Source organism: Schistosoma haematobium, chromosome 5 (assembly GCF_000699445.3).
Source record: "Schistosoma haematobium chromosome 5, whole genome shotgun sequence".
Lineage (NCBI taxonomy): Eukaryota > Metazoa > Platyhelminthes > Trematoda > Strigeidida > Schistosomatidae > Schistosoma > Schistosoma haematobium.
This window is the reverse complement of record NC_067200.1, coordinates 6,042,776-6,068,343: the sequence shown is the minus strand read 5'-3', so window position 1 is coordinate 6,068,343 and position 25,568 is coordinate 6,042,776. Positions and strand designations below refer to the sequence as shown.

Below are 25,568 nucleotides of genomic sequence, written 5' to 3'. Positions count from 1 at the left end.
TTCATATCGCAGAAGCTGAGATGGGTGTTCTGGACTTAACAGGCTGGGCTAGGCGGGAAGTAGGACAGATAAGGACTCTAGACTTCACGTACGGGTTTTATGCGTCCTTTGATCTGGTCGATAATTCCCTGTTCTCTAATTGGCGTTTTCATCACGTTATACATTAATAGCACACAGGGCAAAATTTATAGCACTTATCAGTTGTTTACAAACACAAAAATGAAAGGATCTGTGAATAGATTAAATGAACAAAATGAATATGACAAGTTGTTTAAAAAAAAGTCCACCTAATGATTTACACCAAATGGTTGATTCACGTATAAAATCCACAATCCGACACAAGTTATTTGTCCAGTTAAAAAGGTGTTCAAACCCTTTAAAAGGTATGAAAATACGATTAAAGACAAATCGCTTTACAACTGTGTTAAATTCAGTGGTAGAAGAAAACAAGATAAAATGACATAAACTACTGAATATTAGTAAGTAACATGATATAATCTACAAAAAAACGCTTTATAAGAAGGAAATGACAATGAATGGAGTAAAACAGAATTTTCACAGGTTGAAATCATGAGTCGATTGAAGCTAGACCACCATGGAAGACCTGGGAGCACTGGACGGCCGTTTCGTCCTGGTGCGGGACTCCTCAATGGTGCGCATCCACGACTCCGCACCACGCGGGGCCCGAACCCAGGACCCACTGGCTTCGCGCGAGCACTTAACCACTAGACCACTGAGCCGGCATCCAACGGTGTTAATGTCTAACTTCAACCAATCCACGAAGTTGCGCCACCGTACACCATTGTCTTCAGTGAGTTCCCATCTCACAACAGACCTGGTTGAACTCCACTGGTAACGGCTTCTCACTAGAACTCCAGGAGTTTTTCCTGAAGTCAGTCACTAGTGAGCAGTTGATTATTATCAAAATGGGTTTTGTGGAGAGTTTTGTTTAGAAATTTCACAGCGCTCGCGCGCGAGACTGATAGGTCCTGGGTTCGAATCTCGCAGGCAGTAGGATCGTGGATGCGCACTGCTGAGGAGTCCCATACTAGGACGAAACGGCTGTCCAGTGCTTCCAGGTTTTCCATGGTGGTCTAGCTTCAATCGACTCATGATTTCAACCTGTGAAATTTCTAAACAAAACTCTCCACAAAACCCATTCTGATAAAACAGAATTAGCACAAGTGCAAAAAAAATAATTCACAAAATTGAATTATAATATCGAATTCTGTTACATTTGAGAAGTGGGGTATACATTTTTGTGTATATATATACAAATATTGTGTTGCTAGGTCGATAGTTCAAATTGAAGAATTCGACTGACAAATATTCACGAAAATGAATTTATTATTTATTTATTTCAACACATAGATATTGTTACAAAGAGGCACCAAATACATATGCGCTACACAAATTTCATTCAATATGTGTGAGGGCTGGGATACTGTCCGGGTGCCCAGACCGAAGCAGGTGGTTTTCTTAGGGGGCCACTCCCCGAGCCTTCGACCTGAAGGTCTGATCCACAAGGCAATGGAGCATCGTGAGGAGATGCAGTCCCATAATAGCCGGTGACCAACAACTGGTTCATACGCCATTTTTTCCCGCAGGATCCTGGAGCTTATGTGCACCATTGGTTTGGAATCCGGTTAAAGCGCCGAACATTCGCTTTCCGTCCTCTCATTTTCGTAAACAACACCCCCGTCATGAGAAGGCAGTGAGTATCCAGGACTGAACAGAAATTAAAACAAAAAGAGAAACAGAATTAAGAGGAAGTTTACTGTTGTAAAATCAATATTAAATTTTAGTGCAAAATATGAGAAATTAATGTAAACATGATATGGAAGTATTTGAAATGTAACTGTTCGTATAGTTAAGATTTTGTTCGTCATTCAAAAGACTGAACTATGGTTAAACTGTAATTCTTGTTCCACAAATGTAATGTAAGTCACAATTCTGAAATGTTTTGAGCTACCGTTATTCTATGATCATATATATATATCTATAATATATTGAAGGTTTTGTTTAAAATAGACTATACTCTATTCAAAATATTAAATGAAATTCAACATTATCGTTGTAGATCATTATAATTAATACGAATAGCCACACTCTGAGATTAGCTGAACATGATGGTAAATAAATGAAAGGAGGGAAATGTGGTTCAAAATGAAAATGAAGCATGAAAAATGTAAGATAGAAAATAAATAAGATGGTAAAACTGAGACTGACTTCTTACTGTATGATCCAATGTCATTAGTCATATATTTCAACTGTTACATGAGCTCTAACTGGCCAGTCTACAGCAAAAGAAGTTGCTCTGACGACAAGTCGATAACCGCTTGATCTGATCTTATGTCTTCTTTAGCTCATCATAAGCTTTCCTCTGACTTATTCTTATGTTCGTTCAAGATGACAATGGATTGACATATGTTTTAGCCCATACAGATGATGTGAGGTAATAGACTAATCAATCAACTTGCTCTCTTTATCTAATCTCAGTAATACTTCATGATTATTGAATTCTTAAGCGCAATTATAACGAGATATGATCCCTTTTTGACTTCATTTTCATATCTATCTGTTGTAAAAGAAGATATTTGACATAAGACTAGTCTTATTCTTGAATAATAAACCTTCAGTTTGAAATGTCATATACATAAATATGAATATTCAAGCTAATTAACTGCTAAAATGTCAGTAAAACACTAAACAGATGTTTTATTTAATTTTGTTAACTACGGACCACTACACAACGATAATTTCAATTCCCGTAATGAACAAAACTGTTACGACCCGATAAACATAATGAATGGTAACTTTGGGATCCTTTATGGACCAATACTAAACGTATATTTTTATTGTATAATTGTGATATGATGGAAAGGAAAGTCAATTTTCAATTGATTTACTCATTATGAGTTTTATTCAACATTAAATCCGTTTTGATTCAATATGAGGATCAGTTAGTGTAGTATTTGATTGTTTCCTAGCATGATATTCTCTTCTGTATAATATACGATATTCTTGTATTCAGTTGGCATGAACTATGCTCAGTAAGTAATTTGTTATAACTGAGTATGTGATCTAATCCTAATTATTACTCAAAATGGGTGTACCATCAATATATAAACCAGTGTATTTTAGACTAGATTCGATTCGTGTTTTGGGGCTAATAAATCTTCATTTATGCCAATCTTGTATTCTTACTTTCGCATCGTGAGAACTGCCGAGGTGCCTCGTTACGAGTATAAGTGATCAGCGCTTTTGTTTGTTTTTGCGGCATAACAAAAACATATATTCTAATTTTAATCGATATGTGATGTAACGGCCTAGTCATTGTCCATTACTATTACCTATTAGGTAATCACTTTTATTCCGGCCTTATTACTTAACAAATTATGGATATTAATATTTAGAACTATTCAAACTCATAGGTAGCAAATTAACATAGTTTTATTCTGTGTTCGAATCTTACTTACTTACGCCTGTTACTCCCAATCGAGCATAGGCCGCCGACCAGCATTCTCCAACCCACTCTCTACTGGGCATTATTTTCTAGTTCCATCCAATTCTCAATCATTTTTCTCATGTCTATCTCCATTTCTCGACGTAATGTGTTCTTTGGTCTTCCTCTCCTCCTTTCACCTTGAAGGTTCCAAGTAAGAGCTTGCCTTGTGACGCAGTTGGGTGCTTTCCTCAATGTGTGTCCTATCCACTTCCAGAGCTTCTTCCTGATTTTTTCCTCCGCTGGAATCTGGTTTGTTCTTTCCCACAGTGTTCGAATTTGATATCATCTAAATTTCCATTTCGCTCGTATTTCTGCTTAAATCACTTCGTATATGGCATTTATCTTCTACCTATCATTTATCTTCTTCTACCTATATCACGTGACGGTTTTTCTTACCAAAAAAGTTTACGAATAATCGTCATTTGTAATTCTTTCAAAGAAACTTGGAATAGTAACCTCAATAATAGTACTGTAACTTTCAGTACTTCCTTTCAATCCAATGTTTTTCTAGTTTGTAAAATCGAAAGCTCAATTTTGTGAAACACAACCTTCCAATGTATTATGATATAATATTGGCAATGGTAATCAACAGATGATTTGGAGCTGAACATTATCGATTAGTTGAAGTAATTATTAATGGATGTAAGTTTATCTAAATTGGAAATCTGTTCACGTTTTATTAGGTGGATTTACTCGAAAGGCGATTCCAGTCAACTTATAAGGTTGTATATTATGCATTTTGACGAACCGGTAAGAACTTGGAACGTTGATGATGAAAGCTAACAGAACTAATCCAACTGTTACATTTGAATCGATTAGTCATGACATATAATTAAATGATTCTGATCTTGTACAGAAGCAATGATGTGAATTTTTATCTAACTTCAAAGATGTACCATAAACTAGATCTAAAACCTATCCTCCAAAAAATTATTCTCTAGGAAACTAATCTTACCTATTGAGGTAAAAATGTCAATCCATGCTCGACGAACTTTACAGGATAGAGATATGTTTCCATTTCGGTTTTACTTCATTCAAGGGAAACACTAAAGGGGTTCGAGTAATTAGATATTAAAGTCCTGTCAAGCAAAGATTTCAGTAATCTTCCAGAAGAAATAAAAACATTACTCAGACCCTCGAAATACATTACGAGGGGAATTCCATTATGTTAAGGAATTTGTTGGAAAAAAATTCACAAATATTAATAAGGGGCCTTAAAGAATTACCATAAATTTAACACCTTCGTTTACTCTCAAGCTTTTATACTGGTTGGATTAAATGTTAGTTACTAAAAGCTACAAAGTGACTAATCCTAGGAAGACGTTATTTGATAAAATCGCCCTACTGTTAGTTTGATATGTGTGGAGAGATTTAATTTTAATAATTTCAATTGTATATAGAATGAAAAGAGATTATTATCACTGTTTGTAATTCAATTAAGCAACTATTCACACTCTAACGTCTGATTAGTCCAACCGTACACAGTAAAAGTACAAAAGCTATCCAGAACACTATTATCAAATAGACATAGATACTTAATAGTAAACAAACTGATCTCCATAGGAACCTCTAAGAGCAGCTCGTGACTAAATGGATAGATGATTCCCTCACCACAACGTATCTACGATTGTATTTGACATCACATGAGTCCTTAGTATATCACATGACTTGTTTAGTTTGCTCACTGTATCAGTATTGTTCCACGAATAATGGGCTATGTAACTAACAATTCAAAATAGAACCTGTTACTTTACCAAAAAAATGACATAATCACCTTACTCATGCTTTTGATGATAGTTGGAATATCACGGTAGAATAAAACATTTTTATTGATAGTTTTATCAAATTGTGCTGATAATTGGTGTGAAAATGTTAGTCTGAAGTTTGTGCTGTTGATGTCGTTCAAAAGAACGACCAAACCATCCAGCTCAGAGAACAAAACTGCATCAAAAAGTTAACCAATGTATATATGTGCCCAGCTTTTACGTTGCTTATAACTGATTGAATTCAAGTCCCTAAGTGAACATCAACAGTGATATTTAACCGACTTGTGCTGAATAGGACTAAAAGAGAGTTCTATATTCTATAGATAACCGCATACCAAGTGTGCTATAGTAATATATATATAATTTCGAAGAAAGAGCGAAATTAGAGAATGAGACATATCAGTGAAGACTGGGATCGATTTACAATCCATTTCGCCTCAGGTCTTTAGTCATTATTTCAGTTCATCGGTTAAATACATTTACACCACGAAGATAAATACAAATAATACCGAGATATACCCAATCGTAATAGGTATTGGAACAGCTAAATTATCGAGTTACAGTCTTTCAATAAAAGGTTTATTTGAGGAAAAAATAGTACACTTCCCAACAAAGTCGTGACCAGTGGAGCTAATCTGTGTCGGCAGAGACAGGTATCTACCTCAGTACAATGGAAGATGGTCGTGCAATTTCGTATATTGGTTGAGGTTAGACATTAACACCATTGGATGTCGACTCAGTGATCCAGTAGGTTAAGCGTTCGCGCGCGTGACAAAAAGGCCTGGGTTCGAATCTCCCGAGCGGGATTGTGGATGCGCACTGCTGAGGAGTCCCACAATGGGACGAAACGGCAGTCCAGTGCTTCCAGGTTTTCAATGGTTGTCTAGCATCAATCAGTTCATGATCCCAATTAGAAACTTAATAATCTCCACAACCCCTATACTGATAATTCCCACTTTGTTTAAAAAAATTTAACTCTTAAATAATTATTCCTAATATATCACTGTAGTCGGCACAAAATGTAGGAACATACTAAAAATAGTAGAAGCAAAACTCAATGATCGAATACGTGTATTTTTATGAGTAAACAATAGTTGTTATTGGGCAAACTTAACTTTAAACAGTCAAATCAAACAGATAGTCAGCTTAGTTTTAATTTGCATAACAATAAGGCATATGAGTATCTGCCTGTATTCACATGCCATATCAAGGTCAAAAGGTAAGTGGGGGGATACAAACCTGGAGCGCTATTGCATTAAGCAGATTATGCACCTGGTTCAAGGTTTCAGCCAACATGTCCATGTATTTATGAGAAAAAGAGATGTATACCGACGGTTTATATAAATTTTATTTCATTTGCCGACTACAGTTTCCTAGTTATTTCTCAGTCTTCTCACTTACCTAAAAAGGTGAGTAAACGTATAGAATGCGATTTTGTATCTGAACTGAACGATAGTAGAACATAACATATTAACAGAACCACAAACCAACCAATCACTACGTGTATGATATGACCAAGACAAGTGACACGATAACATAGAACATATTGCACTGAACAACGAAGATGATTTCTCCCACCATTTCAAAACCTTAAATCTTATTGAAACGAGCGCAGGAGTCTCAGAAAATAACAATTGGCTTGTGACGGTGGATAATTATCGTCAAACAAAAAAGCACTCTTGTATATACATCTCCAATCAAACGTAATTTATAAATAAAAATGGTTGGATAATACACTATAAATGATCCGACAGTGAATTAAACTGATCAATAGAACTATACAGACCATTTATAGCAACATTGATCGAAATGTGAATTAGAAACAAAAATTTCTAATTAAAAGGTAAACAACCTACAATGTTGGTATTTAGCAACGTCACCCCGTATTAGTATATAGTTAAAACTATACTTACTAAACTATGGTATTGGAGACAACATTCGCATGACGTCTAATTAATGCTATTCCGATGTATTTACTAAGGTTAATGACCCATTGGACAGGATTTTAAATATTCTATATCAATAAGCCACCATTTATATCCACCACAAATTAGTAACTAATACATAGTGAGATATATAGACGCCCAAAGTTGTTTATTAATCACGAACCATTATATACAGGTATATGGAGTGAAAAATCTCAACCATTGTGATACATAATAATTATGTAGAAGAAAAAAGCTACAATAACTAACTAAGAAAGACTTGATATACATGATACTGATCACCACCCAGTGATCTATCAATTGTGATTACACCTCAGTCCTACAGTGGGGTGGGTGCGGCCCAGATAGCTCAGTGGTAACGTCTCTGACTGTGAAGCTGGGTGACACGGGGCCGAATCCGTCAGGGAGCACCAGTCCTCAAGATTACAGGTGCACCTTGCTGACGAGTGCCAAGTAGCACGAAACTCGGGCCAAGGGTTTCCTGTTGACTACCTCCAACCACCATCTTATCTCAACATAGTGTACGTAATGTCGAGTCACCTTGACTAGTGGCCACATCTCAACTTGGTCGATAGCATTCGATCTGCACTCAGAAGGACTTGACACACATGACATTGATTACCACCTAATGATCGATGAATTGTAACTAACTGGTTGGATAAGACAATAAACTGTGGAATTAAACATGATTTATTTCAAGTAGCACCTATATATCACACTTATGAGCATATATGAACAGAAAACTTAAGTTTAAAGCTGTCACTAATCTACCATGTATATTAATATGTACACACACACACACACATTCACACTATGGTCAACTCATGTGAAAACGATAAATTCAGAGTGAAAGGTTTGACAAAATCAAAAAAAACAATACAGTTAAGCAATAGATCCAGAAAAGTAATCAGTAATAAACGAGACCGATGCATACTATTAATCTTATTCAAGTAAAAAAAATATTTTTTAAAACGGGTGCAGCCGTCCAACTAGATCCAACTGTTTGACCATTAACTACAAGAAAATTTGGCAATGGAACACGTATGATGCGCATATGAAGATTCATTAATTGATTAGGAAGATTAATAGTAGGTTCATTAGAAGATTGAGCATTCGATTCAGACTTTGTACAGTTAACATTGCTACCACCACTACTACTTAATTCGTTGTCAGTAGTAGTGGTAGTAGTAGTCGACGCCGTAGATGTACGAAGGTATGAAAACTTCTCTATCATATCACATAGATATTGATTGTCTAAAATTGACAATGCATTTAGACATGCATGTAATACGAAGCCTTCAATTAAAATTTCTTCAACAAACGGGTGAGGTATAGCAATGATGTCTTTCCGAGTTGGTCCAACACCCTGAAATTAAAATTGTAGAGGGGAAAAGCAAAGTGTAAAACATTGGATGGATGGAATTTTATTCAATATGAATATAAATGTTATTCAACAGCCAATTTCAGGATAGAGAGAAAACACGTAGTTTAGATAAATACTTTTGTCAGTTATATGTTCCTTTGGGCCGTAACTATTTGATTGATCACAGATTATACGATTGATTGAACACTGTTTTTAGTCATAAACAGGGTCATCTAAACAGACTAATTTAATGATTATGGAAAAATCAAACGGTTCACTTCTGATTGGAAGAGACAATGGTTTTTATTCAGAATTACGAGCGTTCCACAACGAAGCTATCTAGTTTTTACACAACACAACTACACACCGAAAACTGATTGCCTGATGAAGTGTTCATTTTTCAACTTCAACAAAACATCTGTTCTATAACAAATAGTTAAAAGTTGTGTTAACTTTGTTTCTGCTACCGTAATTAGAAACCAAATGTGACGGACAGGCTTTCATGTTAAGATGATCTATTCGAGTCACATTTACTGTAGCAATTCTTCCTTTAGGATCGTACAACTCCAATCAGGTAGGCCGCAGAACAGTAAGACCAAAATATAACAGATCCTAAGCATGAAAGCGTAGTCATACTATTGACTGTACTTCAAAGAGCGAAAGCAGTACAATTTTTCCAACAAACAACCAACATCTGAAGAAAAGCTACCTTCTCCTAAGGGAAGTAGGGTCAGAAAAGTTCAGACTTAAAAGTAACACACCTAACCTTGCCCCATGGTTTCCTGTCCTGAGTCAACACATTTTAAACTACTGAAAAAAAACGAGTGTAAAGAGCTTTAAGCAGTTTTCGATTGACACTGGAGCCATATTTACGGATCCGTAAGACCATTCCAAACCCAGTTTCGCTTTTAGGTACTCCAGGATGTAGGCATCCAGTGTGGACGAGCGGAAATTGACAACCACCAACAGATCTTAAAACAAACTTGGTTCTATTTTAATGATGTATGATTGAGTCAGTTGGTCAATGGTTCTATTTTTTGTATCTGTCCAGTCTGTAGTGACATGTGTAGAGCCTAAGAAGATTGTCTCGATACTGCCATTTCTGGTCACAAACAAAAATCCCCTACAAATAGAATCCATACCAGTTAGACTCAATAGTTCAAAGGATAACACGCCAGTGTTCGAAGTAAAAAAGTACTAGGTTTAAGTTTCAATGTGAACATAAACACACTGAGATATAAACACAATCCAGCTGATGGATTCTAGATAACAGGAAATACGTATACCTGAACACCGATTACCACGACGTGCAATGCTCACTAGTGTTTGGAATGGTTGGAAGATAGTTAGGAGCGGCCAAACCAAAACATGGTATCAGTGCTTGAAGTCACTAACTTCTAGTCTGAGCCATGTAGGTAAATGCACAAAAATTGGTTGGGGACAGCGTGACTATCGTAACCAATGGTTGGAGACTCTCGGTGACATGGCTCAGAATCAACCACAATGGCGTAGGTGTATACACTCTCTGTCTTCCCTTAAACTGTGAGATTAAAATTGCTTTATATCTTTCTATTAACTAATTCTTTCTTCTACACATTACTACCATCGATGTGACTAATTCTATGAATTCGGTGTTCATCTTGTTGTACTAATGAGGTATGGCAACTTGGACCGATGCATATATGTGCTTGGTCCCACGTTGTAGCTGACTGACTGGATTAAATGTATATTGAATTCCAGTGTTAGCTACCACAATCCAACTTTAATCATCCTTTGTATTATTAATTATTCCCTTATCTTAAAAAAACAACAAACTAACTTTTCCAACATTATACAATCGTACAGCAAATGGGGTACCATATGGATCGATTAAAAGTAAATTTAATGCTAAATCAGAATCATTAGGTAATTCAGCAAATACACGTCCAATGCATACAGTGTTCTTGTTGAATCCTACCTAAAGAAGTAAAACAAGTGGTTCTTTTCAATAAAAATTAATCTAACTAAAATAAACAAAATATTGAACGTAATTAAATTATACGAATGATGTTATCAATTGAAATGATTGTGATATGTATTGTGTATGCACAATCACCATCTCGATGCGCGATGATGACTGGTATAGGAATATTCTGGAGGAAAGTTAAAAGCAGGCCAAATCAAAACGTGGCAACAATTCATAAAGAAAGTCACTAGTGAAATGATTCATGTAGGTCAGTACAGACTATTTGGTTGCGATCCACGTGATGATGACAACCAATGATTAAAGAATTCAATTGACATAACTAGAAATCATTCGTAATGGCGTAGAAGGCGCATTTATTCTTTGTTTTTCTTTTAATCCTAAATTTTTAAATAACCTTGTGCAAAAATCCTTTCTTAATCTATCAATTCATATTTTATTCTCTAATCGTATCCTTGATGCCTAATCTTCTCAATTACCTACACTACTCTTGGATTCGCTTTGGCAATTTCATCTTGCTATGCTGATGAGGTGTCACAACTTGAACCGGTGCATACATGTATCAGCTTCTACATTCGGTATGACTGAGTGACATGAATAATGAGTTGTATCACGAATTGGTTTCATATTGTATAAAGACAAACTACGGAGATGTATACATCTTAGTGCTGATGCTGAGCCAAAAAGAAATATATTTTTTTAGAGACATAACATAAAACATGGCAAATCACTATTTTTTATCATTTCATATAACCGAATTGCAAGTGTTCAATTACTCAGCTTTGAAATCACATATTCATGGATCACAATAACAAAATATTAGCCACTTTGTTATTGATTTATGTCTAAAACACAGTAATGGGTTATTTGCTAAGAGTCCTAATATTTTTTGCAATTTGTTCAGTTCAGCCTACTTACTTACTTACTTACGCCTGTTACTCCCAATCGAGCATAGGCCGCCGACCAGCATTCTCCAACCCACTCTCTACTGGGCATTATTTTCTAGTTCCATCCAATTCTCAATCATTTTTCTCATGTCTATCTCCATTTCTCGACGTAATGTGTTCTTTGGTCTTCCTCTCCTCCTTTCACCTTGAAGGTTCCAAGTAAGAGCTTGCCTTGTGACGCAGTTGGGTGCTTTCCTCAATGTGTGTCCTATCCACTTCCAGAGCTTCTTCCTGATTTTTTCCTCCGCTGGGATCTGGTTTGTTCTTTTCCACAGTTGGTTGTTGCTAATAGTGTCCGGCCAACGGATCCGAAGTATTTTGCGTAGATAACAGTTAGTAAACACCTGTATCTTCTGGATGATGGCTTTCGTAGTTCTCCAGGTTTCCGCCTCATACAGTAGAACTGTCTTGATATTTGTTCATTCAGCCTACGGTAAATGTTAATTATCAAATGTCGAGATACGAACAGGATCTACTGAAAACTAAGTGCTACGGCATTTGACACAAATATCTAATAAACAAATAAAATGATATATAATTCTTGAACTCATTTTTTCCGACATCTTGTTGGTCTTAAGTTTTGTTAAAAATCGGGAAGGTAATGACTGGCTTTTACTATGCTATCTCATATAACATTATAAATTTTATGATGAGATTATAATTTGTAGACGACCCGTAAGCCGACACAACCACATATTAGGGTCGAAAGAGGGTTATAAATTATTACGACAAATTAGGATTAAGATTTAGAGTTAGAAGTTACGTGTTAAGAATTAGCATGAGGGTTTTCAATTTTTAATTGGGATCATGAACCGATTAATGTTAGAGCATCCTTGAAAATCTGGAGGTTCTAGACGGCCGTTTCGTCCTAGTATGGAACTGCTGAGGAGTCCCATACCAAGATGGAACAAATTGTAAACTTTGACCCTAACCCACTTTTCGGTTAATACGTAACAAATTATCCACTTATACCACCTTCACTCTGATTAGCTAAAAACAGATGACACTTTCAAAGATCACCACAAGAGTCCTCCTTAAGGTTATCACAGTAAAGTATTCTTTCACCAAAAATGTTTTACATTAACAAAACAAATTAAAAATAATAACGATAAGTTGAATAATTACTTGTAAATTACTGAATGGAGCAAACTGTAAACAATGTGAATTAGCCAATGAATTTAACCGACTGTCATTAGTCCTTGATGAATCGGTTAAAGTGTCGTTATTATTATTGTTTTTACTACTATATTTAGAAGCTTTCAAGTGTTTTTTCTTCTTACTACCACTGTTACTCCATTTTGTTTGGAAATTTGATCCAGACTTATTTTTATCATTGCCAGAAAATGGACAATAAGGTCCCAGTAGACGATTTAATGCTGATATCTCTTTGGGATTCAATGATGATACGTTTTGACTTATATCTGATTGGTCGAGGACAACACTATTACTGTTATTATTATCATTATTATTATTATTACTGCTAGACGAATCCGTATTCGTTGTATTGCTACTTTCAAGCACAGTTGTCACCATCAATTTCTTTAACGGACTAAGAGGTGAAATAAACTCATCTTCATTATTCATTTGTTGGTGTTGTTTATCAATTGATGATTTGTGATTAATGGAACTTGTCTTTAATGTGCTAGATGATAATTCTGTTTGATCTGATTTGATTTCTGTAGAGTGAACATGGATTGATTGTTTTTTGTGGAATTGTTCCATTAATTTATGCCACTCCATAACAAATTTAATAATACGTTTAATACCATATTGTGGAGCAGGCCAGCCTGGATCTAAACAAACAGCCTGTAACCAACATTTCAATGTTTGTCCAAATAAATCCTATGAAATGTGGAATAAAAAAAGCGAGGATTGAAACGGAGAACATTACATATCAATTAAATGAATATTTTAGTGAAAATTTTCCATATAAGTTGTATTCATCTTAGATTGATTTTAGTTGGCATACAAGTCATTTGATCGTTGATGTGAGCCATGTCGGTAAAAATAGACCAATTAGTTGGGGTCCGAAATATAACCGCGAACAGTGGTTAAAGAACTTGAGTGTTAGAACTCAGAATTAACCATAATGGTGAAGGTGGGTTTATCCTTCATCTTACTTTTGATTTTCAGGAATTCCTTACCAATCCATCATTTCCAACCATATTACTCTTAAAAATGCTTTAGTTCGTATAAAGAATAAGATTCCCTTTATACTAACACAAAATTGTGTCTACACTTTACGATGTGTCGATTGTGATCCCTCCTGTATTGAAGAGTCATCATATGAAATTTTGACCCGAGCGAAAGAACATCTGAGATATACAAAAAAACGACATAATAATCCTATAGAAATTAAACAACCCCAAATTATATAGGTAGTAGCAGTGAATGCTATTTTCAATAACCATCTAGTTGATATTAAAAATACCAAAATAATACGAAAAGGCTTTTCCAACTACAAATGAAGGTGAATAGCTGAAGCTTTTCATATACTGCTAAATCCCAATACCCTCAATGAAAAAGAAGGCCTAAATATCCATCCGACTTAGACGATCTGTCCGAGCTACCATGTCTGATTCTATTAACATCCCACATTTATTATACGTACAAATTCAATTCTATCCTTTCACACGACAAATGTTAAATTTTTAATTAATCAATACACACCAATATACAAGCATATCTCGCATAAGTCACATAGATCGGAGTGACATGACGTTGACTTGGTCAAACCTGTTTTGTAATCGTACTAATTATTCTTGTTTTGTTCCTTTGCACTGTGGAGCGTGCTACTTATATTGATATAAGTAGTATATGGTGCGAGTCAGGAATGTAATGTCTGGCGGTAGAAGATGGAGAAGATCAAGAAAGGAAGAGCAGGAATAGAAAGCAATTAGTATGGGAATGCAATAACAATGAAGTTCGAGACAATTATTGAATATTTTACAAACTAAGTATTATAGTATGGTTTTTCTATTTCACCAACTCTGTAATTTTGTGCTAAATATAATTCCGTTGTCCTCACCTGTGTTCTCCTTCATTACAGCACTACTTTGTTACGTTCTATACTTGATTAACACAGAATATGATGTACAACTAACGACACTTTAACGTATACAACCTCTTACAGTCTCAAATCGGAAGACAGAAGAAAGCAGAAGTGGTTGTTGGGTAAGAATCAAAAATGTACAGAAAAACATAGGTATTTATAGATATTAGCGTCAGCTATAACATCATTATAATCCAGCCACTCCGCAAGAAGACAAATTCTACTACCGTCCAATCGTAGCATACCACGCTGATATTCTAGGAATTTTATTTATTCTATTTATTGGAACACATAAATACTGGCACAAGGGGGAACCAGTTACATATGCGCCACACAGACCTCAGTTGATATGTGCGAGGGCTATGATACTGCCCGGATGCCCAAACCGAAGCAGGTGGTTTCCTTAGGGGGCCACACCCGGAGCCTTCGACCTAAAGGTCTGATCCACAAGGCAGTGGAGCATCGTGAGAAGATGCAGTCACATGATAGCCGATGACCAACGGTTGGTTCATACGCCATTTGTTCCTTCAGGATACTGGAGCCCATGTGCACCATTGGTTTGGAATCAGGGTTTTCCAAATACCCTAGGTGGACTCTCCATGTCCACCAACCCGGTTAAAGCGTCGAACATTCGCTTTTCGTCCTCTCAATTTCGTAAACAACACCGCCACGAGAACACAATGAGTAGGACTTCCCTGGCAGAGGCTATATACGCGTGGCCGTGTGGGAGCATTTCGAGAGGGAGAGCGGACTCTCCCCACTCTCGGCCGTACCAGGGCATTTGGGGGCATATTCATCAGGTTCTGATTAGGTGGAAACCCTTCGGCTCCTTTAAAGCCTCTGAAGGCTTCGTCGTGCTTCTCGAAAACCGTCCCAACATACTTAAACTTGGGTTAATTTAATTCGTCCATTGATTCTCTATAGAAGTGGCTTACACTAAATCACGAAACGTAAGAAAATTTAATTTTCCTACCTATTGGAGTATTATATTTTAAGATACTTCACTTTGTAGAGTATGCTACTATCAATGTGATTTAAATGTAAAGCTTCCAGCTAAAAATCAAAGTGGATTCCGGCATTTTTAAAAGGTAATTTGAACTAATCCACCTAATCTCTAAATATGAAGGTTACCTTTAATATTTTTTTATTTTCCCATTAGAAAATAATCACATTTAAGTTTTGGAATAACACCAAAAACCAACTGTTGTTTACATTTATTATTCACACTCGCATATATAGTATAAAAACAATTTTCCATCCATTTCCTCCCCTACTACCAATCATGTACACCTTAAACCTGTTATCCAATAGTATTGATACTTTCAAAATGATGTAATTAGTTACTATTGTTGTTTAAAGATGGATACAAAAGCCAATAATCTATCTAATGATTAGCTTTTGCAATAACAATAAGCTCTAGCAATCACATTGTTATTAGTTTGGATCCAATTTCAAATGTGGTAACAACCAGAGATGATTTATTTCTCAACATACTACATCTTTACATAAATAGAGACAAAAAAATGTGCATCTGAACATAATGATGATACATTTCTATTACACTTAAGCCAATCAATATTTACAGTCGTGTTATCAAAATTTACCGTTAGGGATAAAGGAGAAAAACCATAATAGTTTTAATATCAGCCTGTGTTCCGTATTTACTTTAGTCATCTAACAGTAGAATTGAATGTAACTTTTAACAGCGCTGTACGTAATCGCATACAGGGCGTTAGAATTGTGCTCTATTGCATGAAGACTAGTAATAATAATATTGTATGAATGTTTTAACGTCGGCAGATAAATCGAGAGCTGAATTCGTGATTCACTAGTATTATGTTCAACAGTCCAAAACATACACACATATACAAACATATATTGTGATTACCCAAACAACCCAGTAATAAACAAATACATGGTAAGACAACGCATCCTAAACCAATTTCAATTAAAACATATGCATAACTCGACAGAAAAAAATCTCATATCGTCTGATAGAAAAAAGAAAACAAGGAAAAAAACAACAGAACTATTTGCCCTTACCTGATAATGCCAAGCTAAACCACGATTATAATGAAAGTTCGGCTCTAATGCAATTGAACGATCTTTGACAGCTTGTGCGTATGCAGCAATACATCGTGTCATAATAAGTTGTGGTGATGATGAGATCAGTGGAGATTTATTGATTGATGAATTTTTGTCATATGATGAAACAGTGGTTGGTGTAATAGTTGAACTAAAACTTTTAAAAAATAAAGTTAGTAATGCATTGCCTAGTATAGACCATGCATAACCATTTGTAGGCTGTTGACTAACTGCTTGATGAGCTAAATCAACAGATTGATGAAAAATGGAGCATTTCATCGGTGTATCTGACGATGATGGTGAGGAGGAGAGAGATTTAGTTTTATCAGATTCATATGATGATATATCATCAATATTTTCACTAATATTAGTAGTAGTATTAGGTGGTTGACGTAATACCATTGACAAATTACAAAGTGCCTTTACATATTTTGGCTAGAGATAGCAAAAATAAAAATTAATTAAACAATTTATTGACTGAACCGGGATAAAAATCATTTAAACTAGTATTCAAGTATTTTTAATGTAATTCTTGTGACTCGAAATGCTATAATCATATTGAAAATCATTAACACCCAAAACAACCCAGTGAATGATACAACCTCAATGATAAAAGGTGCAGTTAGAAAACATCGGTCATGAAACTATCATTAACCATTACTAATCTACTGTGACAAAAGCATGGTAATAATAAATTATTTTATGGCTTACAACATGAACTAAACTTAGACAGCTATTGAAAACCAGGAATTACCGGTCGGATATCTCGTCCTAGTTGATACACTCTCTTCAAAAGTAACCACGAACATACCACTGAGAATCGAAGTCTGGACCTTGATGTCTCAAGAAGATCGCTTAATCTGTAGAAAAATGAGGCATCCAGTGGTTTGTTTACTCGCGTAACTCCAGTCGACTCACGATAATGCTCATCTCCCAGTCCAATTAATGGGTGACTAATTACCTTACATTCTATATAAGTGAACTCTTCTGTCCACGGCCTCTCACTACAATTATGAGGATTATGTCTTGAAATCAGTCATTATTGGGCAGCATAATTAGTGCAAGTGGATTGTGGAGATTGTTGAGTTTTATAGCTTAGATCAAACTGTATACTAACAAGTTAATTGTCCAGTACATACTAAAAAAATTAGGTAGTACTACATAAGTTTCAATGAGAAATCAAAGTATATTAAAACAACTTAACGAACAGTAAATAAAACATACATCTATTTTTAATGCTTGTCGAAAATGATCTGCAGCTTGGCAAGGATCACCTTGTCGCCAACATGAATCACCTAATTCACACCATGCTTCTAAATGTTGTGGATTAAATTTTAAAGCTTTAGTTAACCACTGAACTGCTGGACTCGTGAAATCATTGACAGTATCATTATCATCATCACCAGTCATATCATGAAGACTACTAATGTTACCAGCATACAAATCTGAATCAATCGCATTGAAAGCCTAAGTACACACATGTGTTTTGATTAAAAAAAGAAAATGTTAAAAAAAAAACAGAATTAGAGATTAGGTGACATAAAACTAATGTTGTTCACGTGTTACTCATGAGCTGGATACTATAAAGTGACATAACAAAACTTTCACCTAACACATTTACATCCTAATTGACTGGAGAATGAATGACCTGCAAAATCAGCATTATCCAACCCTTTATGACCTCTAATCACATGATTTTTAGTACTTATTATTTTTTGTGTAAGTATATTATTTCATTAAGAAAAAAATTCATTCTACTAAGTAGTAGTCTTGTCCTCAACATCAGTTCATTTGCGATTATGAGTTAATTATCCGGTTGTAAAAGTAGTTACTACTTCCTGAATTAGTATCATTACGTTCATCTGTTGATTAGCGTTCTAATCATCCTAATAATCTAAAACTATTTCAATGTTCAGTATTAAGCCTACCATTAACAAGAATCAAAATCAACTGTAACTTTGTGTTTTAAATTATGACGCTACTATTACTAGGTTGTAAGCAGAGATGGATGGTGGCCAACAAATGAAATCTATGACTAACATTTCCTCTTATTTGAAACTCGTCAGCTGGATATACCTGTACCCCAGAGTTGATGTTCACTCTCGAATTCAAAGCCAATATCGTTCGCTTCCAATGCCATCGAATTACCCACTTAGCTACTAAGTTCAGATAGCCACTGGCTTATGCAATGAAGTGAAGTTTAGTTCATTTATATTGGTTGTTCGAATCTTCGGATCGATGTTTAGAACTGCAACTGATCAGTCAAGGCAATCCGCACAAGTTGCATACACACCAAAAAGAGACCAATCAACTGGAGTCCTAAACATCAGTGGGAAGACTCAAACTACCAATACAAATGAACTATTACTAGGTTGTTACTAAGTTGACAAATAATATAAGGATTTGAATTTGTGTAATTGTGCTAGGAAATAAAACATTTAGAGTATTCTTTAACTGCAATATTACTATAGAACTGAGTTAATAAATAAATATTGAATAATTAGAAATCGTATGAATAAAAAATATGGTCAAAAAAGCATGAACATTTCACTGGTTCCAATAGATCTGCTTTCCGAAATCTCTGATAGTCAAGTAGAAAACTGTTAGTCCACATAAAATAAAGTATGGTTTATGGTCAGTCTGTTATATGAAAGTGTATTTAACTGATAAACTTTAATGGAGGTACGAAAGTTTTCATTGACTATTTTAATTTTAATCGGTGTGAAACCTCAGAAGAAAGTAATTGTTGTCACAACCTACATATTAACAAAATAAAGGAGGAAATTAGGAATCAACTAACCACAGCCTATCTTGACGGGCGATTTCATCAGGAAGAAAGCTAGGAGTAAGCCAAGTCAAGACGTTGCATCAGTCCATAAAGAAACTGATTGTTGGAGTGAGACATGTAGATAGATGCAAACTACCTGGTTAGGATGCGTACGATTACCATGACCCTTAGTCATATACTTTAGATGACAAGACCCAGAATTGTTCGTATTGGCGCAACAGGTGAAGCAAAGATTGTCAGGTTGGACTTAATTCATAATATATACTGTCAGTTGAGGTTGTAAATATTCATGGATTAAGGTAGATAAACTGTGTATTACGTATCATCAACTGCCGCAAAAACACATCAACGACCTATGTTGGTAGGAGTAGAGAAGTATTAATTCTAAAGAAGACTAGGAACGGCCACAGCAAAACGTGGCAACAGTCCATGAAGTGATTGATTGTTATTCTGCGCACTGTCGATAGGTCCAGACTGGCAATATTTGAAGTCGTTGGAGAAAATGTCTTAGAATCAGTTAAAATAGCATATATCCATTCATTTTCTGTCTTCTCTTAGATTTTTGAGTTTGAAAATCACTTTATAAGTGTCATTCCATGGATTCATTCTTTGTGAACTATATATATCCAATTGTTTTTACTATCACTGATACTATGCCTACTTCTAACAATTTGGTAATATCTCGATATTATCACCTCTTATTGTGCTGAAATGCTATGATAACTTGGATTGATGAACATGTCCTAGGTTCTACGTTGCTGATAATTGACTGACTGACTATCTTCCATTCCAGTAGTCTCTAAAGCAAAAGGTCTTCAGATCCAGTGATTAAGAACTCCCATTACTGTGATCACTGATTAAAACTACCTGTTAAATGAATTAGTCCCTTGTATAAATTTCGATAGAACAATGAGGTCAGATTAACTCCGTCTTCTTACTGTTCTATCAAAACTACCTATTAGTAAGAAAACTTAACATTCGAATTTCTCAGCTTAATAAAAAATAGCTATAGCATTTTAATCAGAACAATCAGTTCTGTATACGATTAATATACACACTAACAATTAAATGTTCCTAGCCCGCTTACAGTAACGAAAATCAAACTAATTAATCCAATGAACGTTAATGTGTGACTGTATAATTCAAGAAACAACTGCTTGAAGGCGGCCGCGGGATGTTTTTGGTGTTAGCTCCGCACTTCAGAAGGCATTACCACCGGGAGTGACGGAAATCTGTAAGGTAGAGTGAGTTCTGACATTCTTAGGGTCGATCTTCTCCAATCTCTTCTTTCCGTTGTCAAAAGGCACCATCGTTGCAGATGCCGCTTTCCCAAGAAAAGTATCTTACCGATGTCATACCCCTCTACAGTCAGCAGTACAACTTCGCTATCGGACCTCAAGTTGCTGCTCCTAGTCTAACCATCCTCTAACCAACCTACCTGGCACGGTGGGACCTAGATGAACATTTGTTCTAGACAATATAACTCAATCGAGTCATCAAGAAAAGCGAGCTCAACTTTTACATCGAGATAACAGCTACGGTTGAGTAGTACCTGGTATATGCGTATTCTGAACATATCGTCTCGATACTGCCATGTACCACTAAGTTTTTACTAAAATTGGATAGTTAATACTAGTAGAATCGATCATCCAATCAACGACGTTAAAACAGAAATCGTCACAAATGAACCTCATTAGTTGCACAAGCTAGTAGCTATATGCATTTAGTATCTCAGTGGATAATGACTGGGCACTTAAAAAGAAAGGCACTTGTTTATAGTCTCAGTGTGAACACCAACAACACTAGGACATATGTATATCCAGGTGTGACGAATTTCAAACGGGATAAAACACATTTCCTGGATTTTGACGATAGCTACTATCTGACTTGAGTTAAAGTAACCCCAATTTTAATGTAATTTGAGTAATGGTTAACGTGAGAATCTAACGTATCTGTTCAATCCCACATGAAATTAACCAGTTAAATGGATTTTAGTCTTAGTGTTCATACTCACAATACGACTTCAATGCTAGTAGTTTCCAACACTAGAATATTGTATATATATAGAATAATTAACCTGACAATTCTATAAATTTATTGCAGATAGATCCAAGAATGTTCGACACAATCCTAGGAATATCAGTATGTTGTTTTATGTTATAATCAATACTTTTTTGACGGTATTGCCTTTTCTTTGCCTTTTTTTCTTGAACTCAACGTGTGCAATCATATTTCATTGATCCTATCATGTTTCAGAGAATAGATTAATTGTGGTTAGCAGTGGAATTGGGGAAGCGTGTTTTATCTTATTTGAGAATCATCATAGCTGAATGTACCAGCCATATCCCAGTGTCAATATTTACATTGAGACTCAAACCCAACATCTTCCAATTCAAACGCCTAACGCGTTATCCACTGAGCTAGTGAAACAAAATAGCAGCCAAATTGTTCAATGGGTATGATGTTTATGTCATTATTACTAAGAGTTCAAATTAACCCGTTGTCGATATTCAGGACTGGATTTTGACCAGTCTTTGTGGTCATATATGTATCATCTGTGATTTGCTTCGATATAACGATTTAATCCGTTTTATAGCTTGTCATCACTGAAAGAACATTATCACATCATTTAGGACAAAAACTCACTTTACCATACTGATAACAGAATTCCGCCTTGTCTAGTACAGGTGCATACATAAAAACTGACTCATATTCTTTGAATATGGATATTGTGTCTTCAAATTTTGATTGTGTTATCTCATTCTTGTTTTTATTCAATTCACAAGACTCCATAATCATTGAATGAATATTATCAGGTTTCATCCAAACTTCGCTTGCTGAATCGTCTAATATACCAAATTTATCAGCCCATTCATTTAAAAATTTATTTTTTAACTCATATAAACCATCAACACTACATTTAATTTTGTTCAAAATACTTTCATCCCATTGAAGATGATTTTGTTGTACCTTTGGTAGTGCTTCAAGTTGTATCATAGAAATCTAACAACAAGTAGACAAAAAAAGGCTAAACTGAACAAACTGAAAAATATTAAGGACACTGAACAAATGATCGCCATCTTATAAGTTATGCTATTTTCGTAACTAAAATCATTATGTTAAAAAGAAAAAAATTATAAAATTGTCACGATAGATTTTAAAAGTGTAATATTCATACCAAAAGATCTACACAAATTATTGGCCAAAACTATAATTTAGCGACAAGATTTCAACAATTATCAAAAATCCTATGTATGCATTACACAATTAAACAGAACCATGTATTAGTTGAACACCTAACCAAAAATGGCTGAAGCCGATCTCAGGAAACTGTAATCTGAGGGTGATTTTTGTCCATAAAATGAATCCTTAGATTGAGAGTGGAACATTAGCAACCCACAACTTTTAATTAATCACAACTACTAAAGTTCAAATAGTAATATAATAATTAAACAGCACCATGTTTTAAAAAAATTCACACCCGACATGAGAAATTAGTAAAGAAAGAAAGAATTATATTTAATCTATTTTTTATTTCAAAAAAATAGAATCAGGCATAAACAAATTAATAAATTAATGGAAATAAAGATTATTTACGAATTACCAAACCGTTTAATATTTTCAGCTATCTGGGTTGACCATAATTTAACAATATCTCTTCGTTTACTTTTAAGATCATTAAATTCTTTTTCTATTGTATGAAAAGTTAATCCAGCTTGTGTTAATAAAGTTTCATTGGGTAAATGTTTGTGTTTAGTAGGTGTTGTCTTAATATATTCTTCGTACAAAAATGCAGTTTCTAATGAATTTTGTAGAATATTTACAGAAGAACGTACAATTATTTCCATATTATCAAGTTTATGCGTAAGTATAGACCACTGTGAACGTAGCTCTAATAATAATTCATCATTTTGCTCGTCTGAATTCATGTAAGATAATTGTAATTCACCATATTGAATAGCAATTTGCTCTAAATTAACTAGAAGTGTATGAAATTCTTTAAGAAGTTGATTTATAAAACTGATTGTAGAGTCTATTTGTAATTGTAATGAAGATAATAAGGGATATTCAATATATTGGTAATTCGTCATTATAGTTTCAGTAGAAATATGAGATAGTTTTATCGGATACATAAAGCAACAGGTTGTTGCGCTGAGTGTCCCATATTTTCGTGTTATGCGATAAAGCAATGGACGGAGAAAAAACGTGAAGAATTTACGTCCCAACATGGTATTTCTGAAAGCTAGGTTGAAAAACACAAAAGATAAAGAAATCGGTGATATCTTTAAGGAAGTATCACGATTTGAATATGACTATACAAATGCTTCACATGTTCAAACAGTCAGATGAAATAAGATATTACAATTTCATGTACACCTGCACAAAATTAATGCAGATTACAGACAATAAACGATGCCGACAACAAGTAACATAGTATAGGCCTGTATCTGTTGACAATCACTATAACTACCCCACCCAATCTTGGGGGTAAGCTATAGCGAACATTCCGGAAGTTGTCATCTTTGAGAAGCTGTGAACATGGACGTTTCTTAGATCAATTTAAGTGTAGTGAAACAGACGGATTTCTGTTAGTTAAGTACCGTCATGGTACGAAACTAATAAAAAGGCAGGAGTCAAGTGTTGTGGCCAAAGTCCTGCTTTACCTTTACCGAAAATGGTTCCACTGAACTGAGCACATTTGAGAACGAACAGTTTACACCCGAAGTTGTTTCCACAATACTGTTCATATCTAGAGGTGACTAATCAATGCTGAGGTTTGAAGAATTTTTGGCCAAAGTTGAAATTAGCGTCTAGTCAGATGCTGTAGAGAATCCAATTCTTAGGCTTAACAGAAACTGCATATTCATTTCAGACGAGTTTCTTGTCCAGTACTACCAAAAGATGCTGAGAATCGATATTAAACTCAGAAACGTGGTCTGTTTTTGATAGTCTAGGAGTGATCAGTTTTTCTCAATGAACACGCATTGATATATTATGAGTAAAGGCACATTATAAAAATAATCTAACTCACTGTATTGAACCTTTATTAGATGTGGCAGGGGAAACATGTCGGTGGTGACTACATTGTAATTTCCAATTGTATGTAGGATATTTTCATGAAACGACTGCAATCTCACTTTGATAAGTTCGCATTACTAACATGGTGATTTAATAGTAAAGGCATTCACATTCAAACTGAGAGACTGTGGTTTGGATTCCTCTATAACTGGGTAAGTTTTGAAATATCATCAAAGTAAAATGCCTTAAATTCTACTCAATAAACACGTTCTGTAGACTCTTCTCGATTCTTTTGAACTACTCACTATTGGTTATTAGATGTTTACGTATTTCATAGGTTATTTATTAATCACAGCTAAAACTTGAACTATAGTTCAAAATTAATTACTGTCACACAAGCACACCGACACATTATTTATCACCAAAAAATTATAATCGGACTGTTTTTGCAGAGTTAATACTGTAGTTTTCCGTTAAATTTCTCTGTAACTGAAAACAATGAAATCTCATTTAATGCCATTTTGAAAAAGGCTGAGTGACACTTTGCGTAGGTAAAACCCCATAGATCATGGAAGCGAAGGTTCCAGAAAAGCCTAACACATCAAGGCACGTTCAGATAACGGCCTATTTTAGAAACATCAAAATCTCCAAAATGTTCCTAGTGGTCACTGTTACTAAGTTTCAAGTCGAAGTAACGTACCATTCGAAAAACGTTTACATTCAGAAACAAAAAACAAAACGCTAATCATTCACAAAAACAAAAGTAAAGTCATATTGCGTCGATCCATGTGTCTTCAACAGAATGATCTGAAATAATCCTTAATCATACAATTTTTAGGCGAAATATCCTAAAAATGCCGTCTTTTCACAGGTTTTGCATTTATAAGAATTCGGGTGGGATTCTTATCTTGTGTTTTAACATTCTTCATAAATTGTGTTTTTTTCACTAGATATCAATCCGAAATTATTCGATTTATTTGCATTCTTAGTTCAACCCTCTGTAATTACTAACAAGAAACTTCCTTACTCCCAACAACACAGGTATTACAATATATATTTTTTCAATTCCTTGTGAGAACCGTGTATATATATGCTGAATAATAAGTGGTAGTCGCTAAAGACATCCATACG

General features: G+C 34.9%; 1 protein-coding gene across 2 annotated transcripts; it reads right to left on the bottom strand.

Moving 5' to 3' along the window:
* Positions 1–7,077: 7,077 nt before the first annotated feature.
* Positions 7,078–25,150, bottom strand: TTC5 (Tetratricopeptide repeat protein 5; the record flags this gene model as incomplete). 2 transcript variants are annotated; one of them, XM_012939321.2, is made up of 8 exons in its annotated part: positions 7,078–8,586; positions 10,403–10,540; positions 12,619–13,335; positions 16,589–17,065; positions 17,855–18,097; positions 22,065–22,421; positions 23,028–23,661; positions 24,451–25,150. In XM_012939321.2, the coding sequence occupies 6 exons, from the start codon at positions 22,413–22,415 to the stop codon at positions 8,167–8,169; spliced, it is 2,346 nt and encodes a 781-aa protein (XP_012794775.1). In that variant the 3' UTR covers positions 7,078–8,166. The 2 variants fall into 2 exon arrangements, with proteins under 2 accessions (XP_012794775.1, XP_012794774.2); XM_012939320.3 differs by lacking the exons at positions 7,078–8,586; positions 10,403–10,540; positions 12,619–13,335; ... (1 more) ...; positions 17,855–18,097; positions 22,065–22,421 and having other exon boundaries at positions 22,932–23,661; positions 24,451–24,487.
* Positions 25,151–25,568: the final 418 nt, after the last annotated feature.